This window comes from Mesitornis unicolor, unplaced genomic scaffold (genome assembly GCF_000695765.1).
Source record: "Mesitornis unicolor isolate BGI_N332 unplaced genomic scaffold, ASM69576v1 scaffold15493, whole genome shotgun sequence".
NCBI classification, from domain to species: Eukaryota; Metazoa; Chordata; class Aves; order Mesitornithiformes; family Mesitornithidae; genus Mesitornis; species Mesitornis unicolor.
The window spans coordinates 1-17,770 of record NW_010176804.1 but is presented as its reverse complement, the minus strand read 5'-3'; the positions used below and the strand labels follow the sequence as shown (position 1 = coordinate 17,770).

Here is a 17,770-nt window from a genome sequence, read left to right as displayed (position 1 = left end):
TTGACGGTGTGTTACATGAGCTGGAATGTCAAACATTTTCTTCCTCAGATTTACACAGAGAAACAGCACAGCAGCAAATAACCTGGTCCTCCGGTCAACAACGATCTCGTTACAAGCATTTTCAATGTACATAATGTCACAACATCAATACCTTCTTATCTTTAAATAATTAGGTAAAAAAAGGCCCCCAGTATAACCATTTCTTATATAGCCAAGTTCTCTCTATATACATCCAAATTTTAAAGATACAAATAAAACATTATACAGGATTTATAAATGTTTAAAAACTTGAGGCTTCAGAATCACGGTTTCCCAAAAAGACTCGGGGAAAATCCAGACTGACAAGGTAGCCGAGAAAACTGGAAAAAAGGAGACAGACACGAGTTTGCTGCCGTAGCATTTTACTAAACTTGCCAGTCATCACGGTGATGTTACCAGAAACAACAGCTTAAGCTGCAAATGAGGAGTGGTGGGTTTGTGTGTTGATCTCAAGTGCTGAGACAGGCAATTCAAGTATTTCCTATTTGATCCAAGCTCACTGTAGCAAAGTGGTGCAGAAAAATAGCTATTTTACATTTTTCCCATACATTCGCTCGATGTCCAGTTGATAGTACGCCGTCAGCTCTTTGCGTTTCAGTTTGAACGCGTCTGTCACTAGACCAGTCTCAGGGGTCCAAGGATCAGGGCTCAAACGAATTTTTACTGGTATTTCAAACTTCTCCAGATTAGCTGAAAAAACCAAACAAACAAAACAACCCACATTACATTTTTAACACAAAATGGAAATAGAAGCGTTTTCCTACAATTAACCACAAAAAGAAGACTCGTATCCTCACACAGAAAAGGACGTGACACGCATGAGGAAAAGCTCCTCAAAATCCCCTGGTTCGCTATGAAGACCCCAGTGTAGTATCAAGCAGAGTGACGGGATCCACCAGTTCCCACAAATACCGAAATAAATCCCAGATTTTGGGGTATCTGCGCTGCTCCACAACTTCAGAAAAGCCTCAGTGTGTGGAGATGACATTCCCAAAATATGCACTGTTGGACCAGTGTTACGGCACTCATCTTCTGGATATAAAAATAAAAGTCATAAAATCCATACTGTTTCTGTTGCAGAAATGGGGGGGGGCTTGTGTTTTGTCCTCATAGTGCTAAATCACAGAACCACAGAATGGCAGGAGCTGCAAGGGACCTCGAAAGCTCCCCCAGTCCAACCCCTGCTAGAGCAGGATCACCAGAGCAGTCACACAGGAAGGCAAAACTGTTCACTAAGGGTAAGTTGACGTGGTAGCTGTTTCCCCTGCTGAAACAGAACAGTGCTCTGCAGAGTCACTTCAAGAAGGACAGGGAGTTGCTTGAAAGAGTCCAGCAGAGCCACAAAGATGATGGAGGGAGTGGAGCATCTCCCTTATAAGGAGCGGCTGAGGGAGCTGGGGCTCTTGAGCTTGGAGCAGAGGAGACTGAGGGGGGCCCTCATTCCTGGGGATCAGTTTGGACAGGGCAGAGTCAGGAGGAAGGAGCCAGGCTCTGCTCTGGGATGGCCAATGCCAGGACAAGGGGCAATGGTCCCAAGCTGGAGCATGGGAGGTTCAATCAGAAGATGAGGACAAAGTTTGTCAGTGTGAGGGTTATGGAGCATGGCCCAGGCTGCCCAGAGAGGTTGTGGAGTCTCCTTCTCTGTGACTGCTCTGGTGATCCTGCTCTGGCAGGGGTTGGACTGGGGGAGCTTTTGAGGTCCCTTCCAACTCCTGATATTCTGTGATTACACCTTTAGGACAAAACCATTTCCTTTGCAAGAGCTTCTACTTTGGTTTCAGACATAAGAGAAGAAAAACCAGTAACTAAGAAAAGTGATCAACAGATGGCAATATTAGAAAAATAATACATTTTCAAGTGAAATTTAAAAATAAAAAATCCACAAATGTATCATTCTCCTGTACAAGTCAACTTTTCTTTCACTCCACATTAAATCACTGTTGGGTTTTTGGGGGGTTTTCTGCATTTTAGCACTAAAAATCGTGTTACTTTAAAAGTAAGGCCTGTGCTACCAAATGGAAAAACAAAAACGGATAGAAAATAACATTAAAACGTATAAAAATACCTGAGGATTAAAGCAAATATATAATTCAAATTTTAACAACATATTTAGTTCTCTTTAGAACAGTTAGAGCTGCACAAAAAAGGAAAATTACTTTGTAGATGCTCTCCACAGCAGCAGCTTCTTCGAATGAGCAGCCATACGCTGCTCCATGCAGCGAAGAAAAACAGACCAGACAAAACGGGCAGGGAAAACAGTCTGCAGTCCTATCATGTGAGGATGCTCTTACACACTTATCACAGAGTTTAACGTATTCACAAGTAGTATGGAGAAGACAAAGCATGTGGGAAGTGTAACGTCATCCCGAGTAGTAAAGTAGAGGGCCAACTACAAAGAGGTGCAGAAGGACATCACGATACTGAGCAATTGCAAAACAGAGCAGCAAAAAATTCATTGAGGAAAATGTTCGAGTGAATGCCTATGAAAAAGAAATTTAACATCCACAATGGCCAAGAGATGGTCCTTGGTCATAACCGACAGCTATATGAGAAAAGCTCAGTGCTTAGTAATGGTGAAAATCAAAACCAGGGCAGAAATTATGATGGAAGAGAAACAAAACATCACTGTGCCACTCTTGTAGTTCTGCACCAGAAAAGGCTGCTACCAATGAGCATGAGAAGGATGCAGCTGAGGGGGACGCATAATGGCCACTGGAAAAAAATCACGACTGCCATTGTGACTGCTCACTGCCTCTTCCCATACAAGATCCTGGCAGAGCCAAACTGCACTAGCAGACGGCAGGGTTAAAACAAATGAGATTTCTTCACATGAACATAGCTGAGCTGTGCAACTCTGTCACGAGATAGCATGGACACTGATACAGAATATTTACATCACTTTAAAATGTGACTAGAAGAGTTAACAGAAGAAAAAGTCTACTGGAAATTACTAACTATAAAGACACTGCTTTCAGTTTAGGAAATCCCTCAGATGCAAGCCTGGAAGCTAGGAGGGCCCCTGTCCCCATGGGTGCACTGCAACTACGCAAAGGCATGTCGAATGTGAGACTGTGTGATACCCAGCACGGATCTTCAGATGACTCACATTTTTTGGACCAGCAGCCAAGGCCAAAAAGATCCTACAGGACATCTCAAAGAGCACCACACACACACACACACACACACACCCCCCTATATACGGAACTGAACTGAGCCTGAGAAGTTTGCCCTGTTCTTATATTCTTTCCTCAGCTATTGGCCACAGTCAAGAGAAGAGCTACACGAACCAAAAGGACTGACCCAACTCATGTTTTGTTGTTGGGGCTTTTCTTTGTACGAAAATTCCACTTCATACGCATCCTAGGAAATACACACGCTCAAGGAAATACTTGTAGTGCCTATGCTTATCTATTTCACAGACATTACGATCCACAAGGTTAACACTATCTACCCAGCTACTCACCTGCCATGGCAGCCTCAGCTAGCACCTTCAGTACCTCTTTCTCCATCTCAGAGCTGTTACAGATCTCTTCCCAGGTTCCTTTAAATCCTTTCTTTCGAGCTAGTTCTGCAAGCTCCTTCTGATTTGGCACAACAAATCCAACGACATAAGAATGGAAACTGAGAAGTACAATGTACTTTAGTATGGATTTTGCAAAGTTAACTAGTCTTCAAAACCAGCATTTCAAGTTGTTTGCACTTCATACAGAGATATTGCTCTTAACAGTTGGCTTTTGTTCACCTGATAATCTTTTTGAAATTACGTGCACAAATTACCTTTGCCTGCTTAAAAATAAGTAGAAAGAGAAGCTACTTACCTTACAGCAACTGGATTGCTTCAAGGTGTGCTGTCCATATGCATATTCCACTGTGCCTCATGCTCAAAGCTTTGGAGAAGCAGTACCCACACGATGTCAATGCGCCCTGCCTCTCCTCATGTTTTGCAGCCCGGTATGGAGACTGGTGTGCGGCTTCCCTACCTCAGTTTCCTCTCAACTGCAGAATCCAGTTACTGTAGAGGAGTAGAGGACCGCAGTGAAGAGGGGTTGGAGAGCGGGTTGTGGAATGAGCATATGCACAACACATCTCAAAGAACGCCTGCTTCTGTAAGGGAAGTGACTTCTCTTTCTCTTTCAAGTGATTGTCCATACGCTCACTCTACTGTTGGCAATCTTTGCTCCGGAGATGCCTAGAGCATAGAAGCTGGGATCTCAAAGTCTTTGGAAAACACCGAGGCCCTGAAACAGGTATTCAAGAGTTTTCAGATGGTGCAAAGTTCAGGTAAAACGTGAACAGAACCCCACATAGCAACTCGACTCATTCTAGCAATGCAGATCCCAGAATCAGAGCTCTGGAAGCAATCTCACAACATCTAATGCATTCACCTGCCTTGAAGCAAGGTCCACTCCATCTAACAGATGTCTGTCTAACCTGTTCTTAAGCATCAGGCAAATGCCAATGCTTCATTACTCTTAGGACTGGTAAGCTGTTCCTGACTCATCCCCTCTGCAGTTCGCATCAGCTGTATTTCCATAGTCAGATGTTCCTCTCCTTTCCACAGGACCCACTTACCCTTTCACAGACTCTTTCTATTTTTTTTTTCCTTCTCACATTTCTAGTCTTCCTTCCTTTCTTAAGTTTCCTCAGGAATTTAAGCAATGCCCTTTCCTCCTAAGTCATGCATCACAGACATCTGCCCAGATGTTCCCATTTTTTTCTTGGACTCTTTTCAAGAAGCGTTCAAAAATCTTTTCTGAAGTGTTGCCTGTGGAACTCGGACCCTTTAATGCCTGGTAAAGATCACTGTGTATCCTGTAGGCTACACATCTGATTATGCTGTATTATTTACCTTCTTGTATCAGCATGGCACTTGTTGACTCATGTCAGCTCCTACAGAACTGCAAGCAGCTGGTGGTTCCTCGTCCTGTATTTTTGCAGCTTATTTAGGTGTAAGTATTATTTACATTTCCCCTCTTTAAGTTGACCGCTGTGTTCAAACAAATCTCCATCCAGCCAAGCTTGCTCCGAAATCTAATCCTGTCCTCCACTGTACCTTCAGTCCTGTTTCACCCTTTAAAAGACTGAATGAATCTGCAGATGGTTAAATCTCTTTCACCAGATAAATTATTAATGCAAAATACAGAGCCTTAACCCTGGTACGGATGTTACTTTAGCTTATCCTTTAAGGTCTCCAAAATAATTTTAAAATACTAACTCTAAATACCCTTCTGGTTACTGTACATTGCCATTGTCTCCTTTGTTACTGGTATGAATTACGATGCGCATCTGACAGCGGTTGTGAAGACTGCATGGAAGTCCACGACAAACACAGGCTTCACTTGCATCACTTGCTGGATGACTCAAAACCGTTCTCATTTTTCTTCTCACTAAGAATGTACTTACAGAAAGACTTCAGATTAGCCTCAGTATCACCTACTGCTTGCATCTCACCTCTTGCCTTTGCCCTCCCTCCTCCCACACACACACTATACTCTGTACTGAACCCTTGTAACTTCGTCTACAGTCTACTCCGTAATGTGTATGTATTATGTGTGAAGACATCAAGAACAAAAGGACTCTGACACTTTCCTCCCTGGTTCCTGTAGTCTTTTGACATCCTTAAGGTCACGTCCAGCAGCATCACCAGTGTCTCCAGGGATAAACAGCACACAGAAGTGGTAAGCCTCAAACCTTCAGTTCAGCTCAAATTCGGCCTCTTTAGTGGCAGCACACTTCCTCCGGACATGCTTTTTCCTGGAAAGCGCACCTTGAGGCTCACAGCTCCTGGAACGCGTAGCTTTTCATTCTGTAGCACTAGTTAAATCTTCACCTGTTGCAGTTCAAATGCTAAAGGAGTCTGTCTTGAGAAGTATCCTAAAAAATACATCTCTCCTCTCTGGAGCAGCTACTTCCCTCTCCACTACTGTTCCTTCTGCAGATCTCTTGATTTATCAGCTTCTCCAGTCTTGGGGATCATAAGGACAGCAGGAAGGAAGAAATTTTCAGAACCTGGGCCTCAGGAACTCCTTACTCTCCCCCATGCTAAGAGATTTTTGCCAGAACATCTCTCCTACACTAGGCATCCTCATTCCCTTGCTGTGCTTGAGATGCTACCTGAGAACAGCCCTCAGACCTATGGTAAGAGACATCTACAGGAGCACTACAGGTTGATATTTCTTCTCTGTAAAGTCTGGTCCTTACCAGCTTTCCTTGAGCTTCCTGCTAAGAACTCCCTTGGGGTTTTTGTTATGTTTACTCATTCCTCAGGTAACTAAAGTACTAATTTTCCTGACACGATGCTTGTGGTTTACAGAATGCGCCTCGGATGGGTGAAGTGCTGATAGCCAGTAGGAGTCTCCTCTGAAGGAGCACTAATCATGATTCCTTTCAGCAAACATTTTACTCCTTATCTCACTGAGCATTTTCTCTGAAGTGGTCAATGAACACAGCTTTTGAAGCAGTGATATTGTACACACACTTCTGATTCCTTGCTACCACGTTCAGAGAAGCTTTGCACCCCAAGACCTAAGGTCAAATCGCAGACATAACCCACTTGTAAAAGTCTGCCCTCCTTGTTCTTTTGCATGTGAGAGGGAAAACAGTTGCAAATGAGGGACATCTCTTGGACAAGAGATCACCCAAGCAAATTATAAAGAGAGACAGGATACAAGAGGCGCAGACAGGCAAGCTACATAGGCACTGCTAACAAAAAGTCTTTGAGCTCATGCTGTGGAATTGAGTACGTACCCACAATGAAATGTGCATATGGACAATCATTCAGAGAATCTGTATGACATGGCTACTCATGCCAAATTGCACACATGAAAGTATTAAGAAGTAGAGCAGCAGCAGAAAAATTATCTGGAGTGCACTTGGACTCTGCTAGTAAATTACCTTTAAAAACTGCCTATAGGTTTCCCTCGTTTTAAGTAACAGACAAGATACCGACTAGAGCCAAGCGCCTGTCTACCAAGTGTGTTTTAGTCTCCAAAATCAGGTTGACCTGGCAAAATTAAAACAAATTTGATAGCACAATTCCAATAGTGAACCTCAATCCTAGAACAGCAGAAATCACCGTCTGTAGGAGTCTCCTTCTCCACAGAGGGTGCTCAGAACAGGCATGTAACCTCAGGCAGTCAGCACGAGCAAACATGAGACTCATCCAACGGGTCAGAACCACCAATAAAGGCCAAGATAAGTTTTCTCAGCAGTGGCATGCCCAATGCACCACCGATTCAGAACTAACGTTACAGGATGACTTTAACACACTGAAGTATCACAGAGAACCAGGTGAACAAACCAAAAGTTAATTTTCTGTTTACTACCACTGAGCAATTCTCTGTTACGCTTGTTCTGGCCTCCTTCAATCAAAGTTAGAGCAGGGCTTTTTTGGCCACACCGGAAGTCAGAATATTTCTGATTGTTCCGAAGTTGCAAAATTACTTTCCAAACACCAAAATGACAACAGGAAACAGAGACCACCTGAAGTATTTTCACATGTGTAAGTCTGTATTACACACAGGTAGGAAATCTTAAAAACAAACTTAAATACGTTTGAGCCCTTATACACCTAATTCATTTTGCTTATGGCTTCAGTAGGACAGAGAGAGAATACAGAAACAACAAAGTATCAGCTGCCTCTTACCTGCTTGCATACACACAAATATTATCTACCAGTGGAAGATTCTTTAGAGCTGCTTCTACTTTGCCAAGAGAAACATATTCTCCTGCCTGGAGTTTTACAAGGTCTTTTTTACGATCTATTGAGGAAAAAAGTAATTGAACATTCATTACAAAACACAAAACTTTAGACATTTATTTTCTACTTTTCTGAGATGTGTGTAAATGCCAAAAGGGAAGCTGACTCACGTTTGGTCAACATACCAGAAACGTGTAATATCAGGTTCCCAGACTTCGCATTTTACCCATCTGTCCCTCACATAAACATAAGCCACATTTTAATTCTATGCATTTTCTGCCTTTAGAACAGCATTTCTTACACATCTACGTTGGCATGTGAATGGAAGACAACCAAGGTTACACAAAAGCCAGTCTGGTTGGTGGCACACATTATGTGCTGCCTGGTTCAGACCCTTAAGGCAGGAGATGCACAATGTGGTGACAGTTTGTTATTTTTTTTCCCAGGCTAAATCCATACTTGAAAAGCAGCTGTCTGCCTGTTATCTGTAACACAACAAGAGGAACTCAAAATCAAGCCCAGATTACTCGAGCTTATTGTACACAGCCCAAGGTGGGTAAGGACCTGTAGTCACCTCTGCCACCCGGCTGTGATGGCAGCCAGGAGAACCCCTCCGTTGCTATACACACCTTCATGATGCTTTGAGCAACCAGGCAAGGGAGTTTTGGAGCTGTCTGACCGGTATGACCAGAGCAAGGCAGCTGCAACAGGACCCAAGATTTTTCTCACGATAAACCAATTAAGCTTAGTTTTCAGGTTTAAAGAGCACCCTGAATCACCCACTGACTTCAAAAGAGACACCTGGTATTTCTGTGCCTGCAGGTTATGAACCTATCACAGGCTTACGTGTGACACCTTTACCTTTGTATATTTTCCCCTAGTTCTTTTATGATAAAGGGATATTCTTATGATAAAGACTGGCAAGACTAGAAAAAGGCTTACTGAATTCCTGAGCACACATCACCAAAAGAGTCCTTTCACTGAACCAAATTCCACACTTACAAAATTATAAAAATCTAATAATAAATTAATCTATCAGTTTTATCTAGCTCAGTTAGCCTATATTTAACTCTCCAATTACCACCCAGTCTCACTAACTGGGAGTGGAGTCAATGCAAAGGCTGTTTTAAAAGGAAGCGATAGTTTTAAAAATCGGCTTTTCAAACACACAATCCAGTTTATGTTCACGTATCAGAACTGCCCTGGGATACAAGGCAGCGCTGGAGACTGCATGCCAAGATATGCACATTTTTGTTAATTATGGCACTTAGCAGCCCTGACAAACGGATATACGTGTTCACCTGAAACTCACCGATAATTTTTAGACATCCATCTTGATGAAACTCTCCAATGTCTCCAGTATGGAGCCACCTCTGCCCATTCTCGTCAACAGTGAAATCTTTTCTGGTTCGCACTTCGTTTTTGTAGTAGCCCACGGTCACGTTTTGCCCTCCAATAAGTATCTCACCTCTAGGATATGGTTTATCAGTGTTGTAATATCCACCTAAAAGTACAGGTTTTATTAACGAGAGTTAAAATCTATCCTAAAGCAAGAATTCCTGTATTTAAACAGTAAAAATAATAGAACGAAACACTCCAGTAAGTTGTCCATACAGTTCAGTAAGAGAAGAGGTGGTTCCAGTTCTTTTCAGCCCATCAGCAGCTATTTAACAACTGTTCACAAGCAGTGAAATTCACACACACGCAGAGGGCAAAAGCCACTACACCACTGTCCTGCCAGGACTGGCATGCTCTATCGGTTTCATACAAGCATAAAAAAAAAAGAAGATAGATTTCACCTCATATTTCAGGAAATAAAAGATCTGTAACATCTCACATTTGCAAAGAAAAATTTCAACCCTTAAGTGTTATGCATTTCTGCTGTACAATACGTAACAGCCTACGGTGAAAGGACATCACTTCATTAAATAGATTTCACATAGCATCCATTAAGCTTCCATTCCATGTGCCAATTTTTAAACTATTTCATTAACAACAATATTACGAAGACTGTTTTAAAATAATTTCTTAATGGCAACAGAAGGTATCACGCACGCACTTCAGCTGAAGCCTGCTCAATACAGCACAGCTAAGACAAGACCTGCACCCTGTCCTGCACAAATACTGATGTAAATGAGGAAGAGGTACAACACTGCACACGTTTACACGTGATTCACATACAATTAGAGCGACTGGAATAAAAGAAATAGTACAGCCAAAGAGAGTCACAATACAATCCAGCAAAAATGTCACTCGCATTGATAGCTTCTGTCTAGATATTTTTTAAAGTTTAAAACACAATGAAGCATTTATTTTGCCTTTTCTCTCCCTGAAGCTCAAACTTTCATAGATAAAAGTAGCATTTAAAATTTCAAAAGCAAAGAAATAGTCTAATTGCAAAGCCCAATAGAAAAACAGCATATACAGAGTTCTTACAACCATACAGAAAATTCTCACCTTCTTCCCAGTTCATTAACTTGATTTCACAACAGACCAAAGGCGCTCCCACTCTCCCTGTAGTGTAGTCCCAGACTAGAATTTTAAAAAGAGCATTTTCAGAGAAAAAATTTACCCAAACTCATTAGAAAAATCTCTGTTGTCACGCATCTTTAGTGAAAATTAACTGCTATTTATGTCTGAACTTGAATTCATAGAACAAACTTCCAAGAAAATCAACGGATCTCTCGAGGTCATGCAGACATCCCGAACGGATGGCTCTATTTACAGACATCTCCAGTCATATCAGCACAGCTTTGGCAGTAAGCTTGCCATGGGGATCCCGCTTCAGAAGTGGCACGTCAACATTAAATAGCGCCTGCAGGACTCTGAAATAAGTAGCAATATTTCATAACAACTCAGGTATTCTATATTTTCATTCAACTTCCTCAAGTTTTAATCCCAAACACTTCCACTCTGGGCACCTTCCCAAAAGGGCATCACTGCAGACTGCATCACTTGTACTACAGTTCCGCTTCTTCTGTTTTCCTCCCAAGCTACTGAAGAAGCCATTTCCAAAGACCTCTTGGAATAAAAACATCATCACAGCCATCTGTGGATCACCAAGGAACGTAGTACATGTGCCACAATCCAGCATCATCTAGCCACAAGCCTTAGGTACCCCTCACATGACTCCTAGCTAAATCACACCACTGCAGAAAAACAGCAGCTCTGTTCCTGCAGCAGCTGATGAAAGTGAGGTTTTAGGACGAAGAGGCAACTGAATCAATAACGTTCTGCTACATGAAATTAAAATCTGGTGCAGGCTTTTGCATTCCATTATCTATTTTCCTATCATCTCAATACACTCACCAAAATTAGAAATAATGTATTCAGTTCAACTGGTAAGTGCAACAATGCCAAGATCCCAGCCACGCTATTACAGGTTTCTCCATCACAAACGAGAATTTCATACGTTCCATACGTAGGTCAGCTTCAGCGCAACGTGTCAAAATCACTACTGCTGCTGTTTTACACGTTTTGTGATCACAAGTCATTCCCAGCATCCCCCAACCACGTTTGGTGGCATACATCAAGTGCACAGAGTGCCAAAGATGACCCACGCAGAGCACTCGGCAGAGATCAGAGCACTCAGTGGGATGCACCAACACCAACCTTCCGTGATCGTTCCGGCTCCAGCTGACTCAGTAAGTCCATACCCCTGTCCTACAGGGCAACAGAAACAAATGTTCATAAACCGCTGAGTTGCTGCAGACAGTGGAGCTCCTCCACAAAGCAGGATGCGAATTTTTCCACCTAGCAGCATTCGTACTTTCCGGAAAATAAGGCTAAAATGCAAAGATAAGAGTACATATTTGTTGCTTAAAACCAAAACAATACAGTACCTAATTCTGTATCTGAACTGAAAGTTCCCACTGTCTTCAAATCAACTTCTATGGTATTCAAGGAAAAGCTTGAAGAAGCACATTGAAGTTTTCAAAAACACAGGCACGTCTGATGAGGTTTTTTGGTACTATTAAAAATGTAATTAAAATTACCTATCGCAAAGCGGGGTAGTGTAGCCTTTGGAAATCTGTTCCATTTTGTAGTTGTAGGCCAATATAAATAGATTCCTCTGGAAACTTGTCATTTCATTCACTTTATTCATCACATTTTTGTAGATCCGATCCATAATTTCCTAGTTACGTGAAAAGATTAACTCAAAGTAACAGAAATCCTAAATTCACGACAACAACAAGGAAACACGATCTAGAAATTCTCGTACTTTTCTGATGACAATCCACTCCCAGGTTGCTTCCTCTCCCATTGCTAAGAGATAGCAACATGTTCACATTTGAGGAGCACCAGTTAACCCCGAGCTGCCTGCTGCCAACTATCTTTATTCCATTCATTTACTATAATAAACAATAGGTGACTAATTAACAAGGCAATCTAAACCCCACAGCTATTTAAACTTTGAAAAATGTTGACAATCATATGACGTTTATCCCCAACATAAATAGCAATAATATTCTTTTTCAGGTAGCTTAACATCAAAGGCTCTACCTGTTTATTTAAGTGACCATTGCAACTTAAAAATAATGTTTAAAACTATTTATCCTTCAGTTACTCACCGGGACAGCTGCCATTAGGGTCGGCTTAAGCATAGTAACATCACCTCTGCTTCCTTTCTTTATTTTAGAGGACTAAAGAAGAACAAGTTTTAGAAGAACAAGTTTACTAGCAGACACGTTCAAGATTTTTAACACAGCACATCTTTCAAACAATCATTTTCATTTAAATTCTATTTTAACAATTAAAACTAGTCCAGAGTACCGGTCTGCGAGAGACTGACACAGTCAATGTCTCAAACACTGTGCCAGTGCAGGTCCTGCACAACAAAAGCTGTAAGTTCTGCTCTGCAAGCAGAGGAAAAGAAGTGCTGGAAGCAGAGGCCCCTGCCTGTCCCAGGACTTGTCCCAGGACGTGCAGGTCTGTGTTGTCAGGCAAGGTAACGTGGGGAAGGGGCCCATAACCACCCCACACACGATGGTGCCTGCGCAGCAGACCAAGAGTTACACAAGTTCTGGAGGGCCTGGACTGTATAAAAGGCTCAGGGAGGCACAGGTGCATGCCCACCACCAGAGGATTGCCCTGGCGTCATCAACATCAACGCATCATTGTGGGATCCAAGGGTAGTGATATCTTTCCTAATTTTTTCCTGTCACTCTTTTCTTGCAAAAGGCACCCACTAAGAAGCACCACACTGCCAAGCACTTTTACGTTTTCCAAATCCAAACTGTTCACATTAAAACATTTAATTGATCGTTTGGCGTCGGCTCTCCTTAATTTAGCCCGAGGGAATTTACAGAATTTTAGTCGCTCTCCTCCTGTGTCTGAGGCGGAGGGCGACACAGTCAGAACTACCAATGCCCCGCCTCATGAACTGCAGAAAAGATGGTTTGTTGTAGTATTTTTAAGAAACATTACAAAGATCTGATGTATTTATTTATTTGCTGTTACCATAAGGGCATACATCAACAACATACCTGGTCAGCTAACGTCTGAGGAGAAGAGTAACCAATGCGGCATCCGTGAGACAGACACACGAGTTCAGCACTCAGCTCCAGAACATGGGCAAGAGGCAAGTAGCCAATATAGATGTCTTTTTCCCTGCAGAGAGTTTTTAAAAGAACAGTTTATGTTGTACCATCAGAGTACTCAGCTGAGCCATTACGCTAAATTTACTCCGAGCTTACTGCAGAACTAGAGAGAGTGGAAAAATGCCCTTGAGCTTCAGAACATACTTCAAACAGTATCAGTTTTGTTTCAAGAGTTGGATACCACATACCGTGGGTTTAGGGCACTAACAAAGTATGGTGTTTACTCATCCCAAGACAACTAACTGTGTGTTGTTGCAAAGGCACCTTTGTGGGCAAAATTAAAAACTACACCAAAGAAACCGCAGAACTTAACACTAATCAAAGGAAGTACTGCCTAGGGAAGTTTTCAACCACGCTAGTGCAAGGCGGCCTCTCAGGCTTGTGTGTCCCAGTCTGTTCCACATACAGAAGACAAAAGAACAAAGAGCACGCAAAGTAGCCATGTCATTCAATGCAGTACTGGAAGATGCTCAGGCATCAGGGTACAGTACGATGTGTCACAGACAAAGCAATATAAAACTGTTGATATTTTACACCATAACTAATCTATAATCACATGCAACCATACTTCTTCACTTGCTGGTAGGTAACTGTTGGTACGTACCCCAGATTTGGAATCCTCTCAGCCATTCCAGTTATCCCAGCAATGATGTTACTATGGGAGATCATAACTCCTTTGGGAACGCCTGTGGATCCACTTGTGTACATGATCACTGCGATATCAGAGGGCACAGGCCTGGCCGGCTGTTTGTTTCCTGTAGTTTGTTTTAAAAAAGAGACTGCATAATGTGAGGAGAGCCTATCAGACTGGGAGATCTAATACACTACCATATTCCAGCAGTCATTCCAATGTAACACTACATGACTATTGCTATTGCGTTTTGCTTTTGGGTTAAAAAGTCTTGTGGTCAAGCTTAAGTGCCTTCACAGACAGTATGAACTTCTTTGTATTAGCAGAGCAATACTCTGAGTGATTGTCCTAGTCTACCATGACAACACATTTTCTATTATCTATCCCATATTCCCACAGAGGTGAGAAAAGCGGGCAGAGCTTTGGCTTTTCCGACACGCCACTGAGCTTCCCATCCTTCAGAAGGGACACTGCGCTGGTTCCACGCTGCCACGGGCTCAGCCCTCACCTGCAAAGCTGCTTTCCCCTGCACTCCCTGGTGCTGGCTTGGCTCAGCACCTGCAGCAAGGCACTGCTGAGCCAACACGAGGCCCAGTTTTCATCAATACTTAAAGGAAGCTCAAGAGCTTTAGGAGGACTGAAGTGTTTTTTAAATACTTGCACCAAGAGCAAGACAATACAACAACAACCGTGTTTATTCAGAGGAAAAACTGCATAATGCGCAATACACGCACACAACGCACACGCTGAATGAGAAGAGTGAAAGTTTATTGAATAATTTTCCACTCACTGAACTCTGTCCATCTTGCACAATGCACAAGAGGGGGAAAAACCCCGTAAGCAGCAGCTCACGTACTTAATATAATATTAATGTATCATGCTTGGCCATAAACAATTCATTGTAGCATTCCACAATTTGTGAATGGTTAACTTGACAAGACAATGTTCCTTCACTAGAGTGTACAGTGTGTGACATGTAAAAGACAGAAGACCAGAAACCTTTTTCCATGGCACATAGAATTAAAAATCGCAAGGAGCTAATTAATTATAGCCATAATTGGTTGTCTATTGGTGTTGCCTGAAAGTCTCATGAGTAAATAAATAAGGGAAAAATACGGAAAAAGCATCTTTTAAAGAAACTGAGGGGTGACGTTGGGAGCAAACCTGCCACTCCCCTGACACATCAATAGCAGATGTATCAACCCCTCACCCTACTCCTAAGACAAAATTCAGCCCAACATTCACGTGCCTTCAGTGACTAAAAGACTGAAAACACAAATAAGAACAGAAGAAAGCAACTACTGAATAGAACGAAATCTTAAGAGAACAGGTTTAGTATCTGGATCTTCATAGAAAAAAATATTTATGATGATAGTTAAAATATTTCCTGAAATTCTGAATTCTAATTCTAAAAATGTTACCTAGACTGAAAACAGATGTTCAAAAACTTACACAGATCGATACTTCCAGAAATGCAATAAAAGTGACCCAGTTCTTGCAGATTTAAATGGCTATTTTATTACGGCCATTTTGTTATTTGTGACTTCAACAAAACTTAATGGTAGCGCATTACTGATGTCTTCTGCTGTAAAACACAACACTTTTCTCTATGAATGTATAATATTTTTCTCGGTGTGCTCTGAATGATCTGGTTTTAACATGCCTCATCATAAGAATGCTTTCTAAGTTTACATCCTGGTCTAAATGCTTATCCTAAAAGTCATTCTTCAACATGCAATACTTGTTGTGGAGAAGACAGTTCTTATTAAAAACATTTTATTCTACTCTGTTGAAAAACAAAACAAAAGAAAACCCTGCACCCCCAAACAACAAACACCCACTGATTTTATTTAAAGAAAACACCAATGATAAAAGGTAAATCACGCACAATGTTTTGCGATCCGCAATTTCCCCAAGCTTACTCAAAGTAGGACAAGAAGGGAGATGATCCAAGTAGAAAGAGACAACCTTACCAGTGTCTGCCTTGGCCCCCATAGCTTGCACAGAAGCCATGGTGTGAACAATGACACCCTTGGGAAACTCCGACCACGTTGTTGGTTTGCCATCCACTGTGATAATGTGTCGCAGCAGCGGGACTTGAGAGACTATTTCCTGTAGAAATGGACACGAGTGCAGAAACCACACGTGAGGTTTGTGCCAACAAGAAGGAAAAATAATAATCTATCTACTGTATACATTAAAAAAACCAAACGCATTGACAAAGGATCTGAGGATTTAAGACACCAGAGGATAAACTTGTCCAGCTCGAGCAACTGCAAAGCTTGAAACTTTCCGCATTTACATTTGCAGGACTGACTGAACTTTCCACTTACAAGTCCAAAAACTTTTCCAACCATTTACTGATCTGGGTCTTATTATTTCGAGAAAAGCCCACAAATAGACTGCAGTGATTTGTAGACATAACCGACTTTCCACTCCTACAGAACGCAGAGAAACTGGCAAGACTGAGCCCACAACAGTTCCTGCTGCTCATTAATTACTGTGCTACTTAAAACAAGCAACAGCTCGCAAAAATACAGAAAATCATTAGTTAAGCACTAGAGAAGCATTTCAAGCAAAACACGAGTTTTAAAACATTTACCGACGTTCTTGTGGGACCAGAGATGACTACCACCTCATTCTCTCACTGCAAGCTGAACTAACTGCGCATTGTATACACACTGGCATCCTAGGAACTTTAAGAAAGAAGTTTGGGAAATTCTCATTTAATTAAAACAATTCTTTGATGCGAAAGGTCTGGTTTCCCCACAACACATGATGATGAAACTCATGTAGACTAGATTAGTTGTTCCACTTGTGTATTTGATGTGGGTCAGTAAGTCAGAAGAGGATCTTGACTGTTCTAATGTTTAATAAGCTTTCCTCCACACTGGAAAAAAACCTCTCACCCTTTGAGCACCCGTCTTTAGATTTAAGAGCCATTCTCTCCTGGGAAAACATCCAACAGTAAATCATGAGGACGATCACATTTAGCTACTCATATACAGTTTATACATTTTTCTGTTCTGCTTCAACTGTTAATTTATAGGCACTAAATCTCCCTAGAACCATAACAGTTTCTTGTAGAAGTGCTGTTCCAGGCAGCACTGCAGCACTTTAATAGTGCAAATTGCTCACCCTGTTCTGCAAAGTCATTGAGGAATCTAAATTTCACTGAAGGCTACACACAAATCTTATTCTAAAAGAAGTTTCTGGCCTATAGAGCAGCAGTAAATCATTGTTCCTGACAATGGAACCAGACCTTTTAACATAGTGAACGGATACACTACAAAGAGGCAGACAAAGAACAGTTTCCTGACCTTCAATTTGGTTTGCATCAATTCTTTGCTAGTAATGATGGTGGTCACCTCCGTCTCGTTCAGCCCGTGTACTATTGCTGGGCCTCCCAGAGTGGCATACAGAGTAACAACTGAAACAGAAAATGGGGAGAAAGATGATGAAGCTATACTTTCAAGTACAGTTTACAACAGAGGGCAGAGATTAACCTGTTGGAAGTTCAGCAACACAGTAACAATAATTGTCAACTAATAGAAACATGGTATCGTTTGGGGCTTAAAAACAGATACACTACATTGATTTAAACACAGTATAATTTTTAGTTGCTCCCAGAATGAATAAACAACAACTACTGTTCATGTGACTCCCTATTATTTTTCAAGGTTTAACTAGAGGTACCAACCCCACATTACCCTACATAATTCTCTTCTAGATCTACTCTCGTACCTTCGTGGCTTTTACCACTTTAAAACACAGTCACAAGCGGTGTTCCCCAGGGCTTGG

General features: G+C 41.8%; 1 protein-coding gene across 1 annotated transcript; it reads right to left on the bottom strand.

The window, feature by feature from the left end:
- Positions 1-228: 228 nt before the first annotated feature.
- Positions 229-17,399, bottom strand: ACSL3 (acyl-CoA synthetase long-chain family member 3; the record flags this gene model as incomplete). Its single annotated transcript, XM_010181846.1, has 12 exons — positions 229-729; positions 3,503-3,660; positions 7,685-7,799; positions 9,051-9,242; positions 10,196-10,270; positions 11,351-11,523; positions 11,734-11,873; positions 12,310-12,381; positions 13,225-13,348; positions 13,943-14,093; positions 15,943-16,081; positions 17,290-17,399. Coding segments are annotated over 12 exons (1,613 nt in total), but the record flags the coding sequence as incomplete, so codon positions are not given.
- Between the last annotated feature and the right edge of the window lie 371 nt (positions 17,400-17,770).